General features: G+C 37.5%; 1 protein-coding gene across 1 annotated transcript; it reads right to left on the bottom strand.

Annotated features, from left to right (window-relative positions):
• Positions 1–2,972: 2,972 nt before the first annotated feature.
• On the bottom strand, positions 2,973–5,843 carry LOC111441120 (serine carboxypeptidase-like 45). The gene is made up of 9 exons (XM_023078089.1): positions 5,585–5,843; positions 5,397–5,498; positions 5,220–5,315; positions 4,809–4,972; positions 4,382–4,738; positions 3,626–3,747; positions 3,456–3,548; positions 3,237–3,354; positions 2,973–3,116 (listed from the first exon to the last, which is right to left on the bottom strand). Exons 1-9 carry the CDS (start codon positions 5,841–5,843, stop codon positions 2,973–2,975), a joined length of 1,455 nt encoding a protein of 484 aa, XP_022933857.1.
• Between the last annotated feature and the right edge of the window lie 291 nt (positions 5,844–6,134).

The following is a 6,134-nucleotide window of genomic DNA, read 5'->3' as shown; positions in this document are numbered from 1 at the left end:
TTTTAAGTCGAACTTCTAAAATTTTGTTGAGGGTTTTAGAGACCAAATTTGGAGATGAGACCGTAGAGAAAAATGCTTAGAAACAATAGAGAAAGTTAGGAAAAATATAAAAGAAAAAATGATAGAAAATTAGAAATATGGTCAAAGGCAACCAGTTAGTGACATGATTAAAAGAAAAAGAAAAAAGAGGAAAAGAGGGAAAAAGAAAAGAATAGAAGAGTAATTTGGTCATTATACCCTAATTGAGTTAGTGACATGATTAAAAGAAAAAAGAGGAAAAGAGGGGAAAAGAAAGTTCTAGAGAGTGGGAGGTAACCGCCGCTCCAGCCACAAGGAGTCTGGTTCCGGCCGAGTGTTCTTCATGAAATCTTTACAGAACTTAGTGGAAAACATTCTTGACTCTTAAATCGTCCAAAACCCTCCAAAAACGAAGAAAATCTAAAGGTAAAGTTCTTGAATCTAGATTCTCAAATTTCCTTTAGATCGGTGAGATATAGTAAGAATTAGAATCTGAAATTTGAGTAGGTTAATCTAGGGAGGATTATGCTCAAATCCTGTGAAGGAAGTTGTAGTTGATTCGGATTGGAAGTAGGAGTTCCAGCATTAGTGTATGCATTGATGTTTCTTGTCATTTTTGGATTAAGATAATTATCTCTATCTTTAGAAATAAATTACAAGAAAAATATCTACTCATGAATGGATATGCAATCTACAAATATTGTGAAGGAATCGTGTTAATCCGATTTACGAAAATGGAAAAAGTAATTGTATTTTAGAAACACATGAGGAAGACGATGACTCGGACACGTTTCAGGCAGAGAAGGGGGCCGTGCATCGTCGGAGAAGAAGGGACACGTGTCAAGCATCCATTGGCGAATAAAATCAAAGAAATACTTCACGTCGGATAGGATTCAAAGGCTAGCAGTCTGCTACTCGAGTCCTCGACCCGATGACCAGTGCACAACCCAGACTATTGACCCGACTTCTCGTTGCCACACGTCAGCATAAAAGAATTCAGATTTCCAGCGCGTCCTTCCAGTGTCGAACCAGCAACCTCGACCTCGGCTGACTGTTCAGCGGGCACTACGTGGCAATACCCAAAACGCGCGTGAGGTGCTGTTTTCAGCCCGTTCAACTTCTATTTGCCTGATTTTCCTCCCGATTCCAACTCTAACCCTTTTTTATATGAAATAGGACCTAAATGAGAAAAATTAGTATTTGTGGACACACTATTGGTGTAGAAACACTAAACGAAGAACACGCGTCAATCATGTAAGTCACCACACAGAACTTTAGGAAGAAATACTTGTAAGAGTCGCTTGGTTATGCATGCTAGTTTAATTACCTTAGGTGGTAGCTTTTCGTGATTTGAAAGTAGGTAATTTGATTGTTAAGAGTATGGATGTATTATGAGAATTATCTAAGTGTTGCTATTATGTTTTAAGCTTTCAACTTTATATGTATATGTTTAATTCATGCTGAAAGGAGGATGGGAACTTGTGAACTTTGCGCTCCGCGAGCTTGATGGATGTTATCATCCCATTGAACATGTATGTTTACTTTGCATGAATTATGTATGATGATGCTAGATGATACTTGTGTGCACACTTGGTTAATTTCCATGACCCACATTTATGATAAAGCCTACAGATTTGTGGTTAGAGTGACAATGATAAGCGCCAACAATGCTGGATTTTGCAAGCTTAGGTCCTTCTACAATCCTTGCAAACGTTCACTAAGAAAGCTAACTTAACGAATTGATTCAAACCAAGAGCTGGTTAGAAGATAAATGACTCTTAGATTGAACTTGAAATCTATGATGGTCACTCTTAGATTCCAAGACGACTCACTCCAGAATCAGCTTGGATCAAAACTAATTCAATGAATCGATTTAAACATCAAACCTAAAGCAAGGCTTGAAAAAGAATAACACAAAAAAGGTATCAAGAAAACACAAAGGTTTTGTTTGTATTCAATCATGATGTTCAAGCATGAATATTACATGCCTTTAAATAGGCCAAAAAGATAACCCAAACATAATGAAGTTCATCTACCAACTACAAACTACAACTACTAATAAGAACCAGTAAATACAAATTGAAGAAAATAAGACATACATAAATTGTCTTAATTGGTAGTTCAATTACCAAAAGCAAAGTCTTCTAATCACTTTCAATGTCAGCCATTACATTATTTTCTTGATTTGATATGCTAATGCTATAAAGATTTTTGGGCTCAAAAGTCTTTGCTTCAACTTGTACACTAGCTAGCCTTTGAAGATGCAATGTATAAATCTCTTGAATCTTCTTAACCTTGCTTCTTGTAATTGGTATTTCTGGTACATGCAAAAGATCAGTGGTTGAATTCATATCAGACAAGTCACTAAGTATAGACTTGACCTTTCCCCTAGGAGCCTAACAAACCACCACGGCATACGAACCACCTTTAGAGTACCCTTAGTCTGCATGTGTGTGATTGATGTCAGTTTCGTGGGGGACCAGGGGGTTCCTGATCAGAACCCGACTGCTCTTAACCATTTTAGGATAGAAAACGTGTGCCCACGTCGTATAGACCATTTAGCTGGATGGGTTAAGGGGTACCTCTCCCCAACCAAGGGGACTAACATGGACTTACAGGGTTGTAGCTCACTTCCCAACTAAGAAAATTTTATAGAAGAATGAGAGTTTCAATCCTTTCCACATGAATGAGATTTTCGTTCACAATATGTTGGTCTTTTAATTTTAATGGGTGAGAGTGATTTTGTAATAGATTCAATAAATTTGTTATTTCAGGGACTAACCAAAATGAGAGGTTGTTTGGAAAAGTATATTAATAGTTTCCTTAATAAGCAACAATAAAGCGTTTAAAGAGTTGTGCTTAACATAGATGAGAGGTGTGTAAATGTGGTAAAAGTTGAAGCATATGAGTGATATATGGTTTGTTATTGAAAGCACAAAGAAAAGATAGAATTTTCATGGGTTTTGTCCTGCTAGGAAAGCTGTGAAGAGTGCCAAGGATCTCCCTGGAGAAGTGTAGGGAGCTTGATGAGCTGCTCCTCTAATGGTGGCGAATGATAGAATATTCTTCTCCCCAAATCCTTCTACCCATCCTCCAACCTAAAACACAGTGCAAATTTTTTTAACTCAACCAAATATTTTTTTAAATATTGGTTTTTGAAGTAGAATTTGATTTTATGTTAAATGATTAAAATTAAAAAGTAACATGTATACAATTACCTGTTGTTTGTAAAACCAAGGTGAGTAAGGCAGAGTGTCGTTTAATTTTAAAGCCTTTGCCAACTTATTCACCAGAGTTCGAGTTCCAAGTAACGGAATTACAGCATCTTGATCTCCACTGCCAAAGCGAACGGTTCGTAGAGTTAGTTTAAATCGATATAATTATTAGTCGTAATTATACCAAAATTCATATAAATAAATAAAAAAAAAAAAAAAAACCTGTAAACCAGAACCCTTAGCCCAGAACGCAGGAGTGAACCCACAGTTTGAATGGTGGGTATGAATAAGTCGGTCAAATCATAGTTCAAAACACTGCAACAAATGAGGCAATGAGCAAAGATGATTTAGGAATGAAGAGATGATGATATTGGGAAGAAATGGATACCCACCTGCTACATAGGGACCAACTGGATACTCCAACCAGCCGCGCATGAAGAGCCTCTTGCACATCCGCTCTGTTTAGATATGCATCCACTTCATTTAATATGCACACGTCTATCTTTCCATCCTCCTATAACAAGAAAGTACATTTGTTGTTGAGAATTAATGGAAGAAACTAATTAGGAGGAAGATTATAGGTTTATAAGTAAAGAATACTATCCCTATTGGTACGAGGTCTTTTGGAAAAACAAAAAACAAAGCCATAAGAGCTTATGCTCAAAGTGAACAATATCATACCACTGTGGAGGCTCGTGATTCCTAACATGATATCAGAGTCATGTCCTTAACTTAGCTCGGTCAATAGAATCCTCAAGTGTCGAATAAAGAAGTTATGAGCCTCAAAAGTATAGTCAAAGGTGACTCAATTGTCAAACAAATGGTGTACTTTGTTCGAGAACTCCAAAGAAGGAGTCGAGCCTCGATCAAGAGGAGGTTGTTCGAGAGCTCTAGAGAAGGAGGCCTCATGGGCAGCTCTATCGTGTACTTTGTTCAAAGGAAGGATTGTTGAGGATTATGGAGAGAAATAGTCTCAAAGATTGAGATCATGAGTTTATAAGTAAGGAATACTATCTGTATTGGGACAAGGCTTTTTGGAAAAACCAAAAACAAAGCCACGAGAACTTATGTTCAAAGTGGACAATATCGTACTATTATGGAGGGTCGTGATTCCTAACAATATTAAGGAGACGTGAACGGGAACTTACAGAGTATTGCGGGAGGGCAGTGGAGGACGATTTGGCAGCGTTAGCTTGATCTCCTTGTCTGGTGGAAGTGAGCGAATGGAGGGTGCCAGGAGCAGCCGGGGGCTGAGTTAAACACACATCCACATTGATAGAATACACATTGATGAAATCAGAGATCTGTTGGGACACCAAATCATCGATTTCTGAACATGCAGCTGAGATATTATTGCCTTTAACAATGGATTCTCTTGTCATTTGGGAAATGCTGCAAACTGTGTTTAGAAGTTTATATGCATAGTCTGAAATCACTCCATGAGACCATAAATATGTGCCTCTTGAATTGAAATCCGTGTTGAATTCCAGCAATGGATTCCCTATCTGAAATTGTTTCGGGTTATTAGTTTTATTAATACCGTTTAAACTGAATATTAAGAAAAATAATACTAACCGCTATAGCCTTGAGTCTAATATTGAGTTTCGATTTAAGGATTAGGCTTGCTAGTTGTGGAACGTAATGGCCTGCGTAGCTCTCTCCTGTGATGTACAAATCTCGAGTTTTGTATTCTGGGAATTTGTCCAACCATCGCTCGAGGAAAACTAAGTTGTCTTGTGCTGCAATCACCCAAACCATATATTTGATCATTGAATCGTCTCAAAATTTACATAAACTTGTTGAGGATTATGGGAGAGAGTCTCACATTAGCTAATTAAGGAAATGATCACAGGTTTATAAGCCGGAAATACGTTTCCATTGGTATGAATTCTTTTGGGGAAACTAAAAGTAAAGACATGAGAGTTTATGCTCAAAGTGAACAATATCATACCATTGTTGAGAGTCATAATTCGTAACCGAACTTACCTGTAATTTTGTCGTTAACGGTGTCATAGAATGAAGTGTTTTCAGAAAACGAGAAGCCAACTCCCGCCGGAGCTTCGAGATATAATATATTTGCCACTGTATCAAATGATTGGTACGTTATTGAATCCATGCATTTCCAAAACACGAACAAAATTAATTCTCTACATGAACACAAACCATTGTTCCAACTAAATTGATTGAGAATCAAAACGTCCCCCTTGGGTCTAAAAGGGCCATGCTCAGTAAGAGCTCCAGCACCAAGAGATGAACAACCAGGGCCTTAAAAATGAAACAAAAACACATCACAACGCAAAATTCGAACCTAAAAATGGCATGATGAAGAAGAAATAAGCTCAAAACTTTACCTCCATTGAGCCAAAGAACAAGAGGGCGTGAATAAGGATCCGTTTGGGCCTCAACAAAGTAGTAGAAAAGAGATCTATTTTGGAGTTCATCAATGCTAATATATCCACCAAATTGTCGAAAGCTAACACTTGGTTGGCCTGGTAAGCTCTTGATGAAATCGCCACCATTGAAACACTCTCCAAATTCAAACCAAATTTGGATCAAACCAACCAATGCAATACCTTTCAATATCCATTGCTTACAAGAACAAGGCTGCATTATTCTCTTAGATTAATTACACACTTTCTTTGCCTCATCACAAATGTTCTTATTTGCCCATCTCTTTATATACTCATAAACCTTGTTGTTGCTGCCTTAGCTTGCTTGGATTATACCCACAACCCTTTTGTTGGTGGCATCATCAATATTTCTTCCAAATATTCAGACATTCTTCAGGAAACATCAACATATGTATTGCAGCCGCCGTTGGCCGGCAATGCTATTTGCCGTTTATGAACATAAATTTATGTTAAAAACAGCTGGAAGTTAAGTCTGTATGTCTGTCGTGTT

The sequence above is a fragment of the Cucurbita moschata genome, unplaced genomic scaffold (assembly GCF_002738365.1).
Source record: "Cucurbita moschata cultivar Rifu unplaced genomic scaffold, Cmos_1.0 Cmo_Scf00001, whole genome shotgun sequence".
NCBI lineage: Eukaryota > Viridiplantae > Streptophyta > Magnoliopsida > Cucurbitales > Cucurbitaceae > Cucurbita > Cucurbita moschata.
Note: the sequence above shows the minus strand (reverse complement) of the source record. Positions and strands in the feature narration are given on the sequence as shown.

Bases quoted from the DNA above. Each gene is read 5' to 3' on its own strand.
- LOC111441120 (XM_023078089.1), bottom strand. From the start codon at position 5,843: ATGCAGCCTTGTTCTTGTAAGCAATGGATATTGAAAGGTATTGCATTG. The intron at 4,739-4,808 runs GTTAGTATTATT...AAACAATTTCAG, and splicing joins TTAGACTCAAGGCTATAGCG to ATAGGGAATCCATTGCTGGA. The intron at 3,355-3,455 runs GTTTTTTTTTTT...TCGCTTTGGCAG, and splicing joins CTAAGGGTTCTGGTTTACAG to TGGAGATCAAGATGCTGTAA.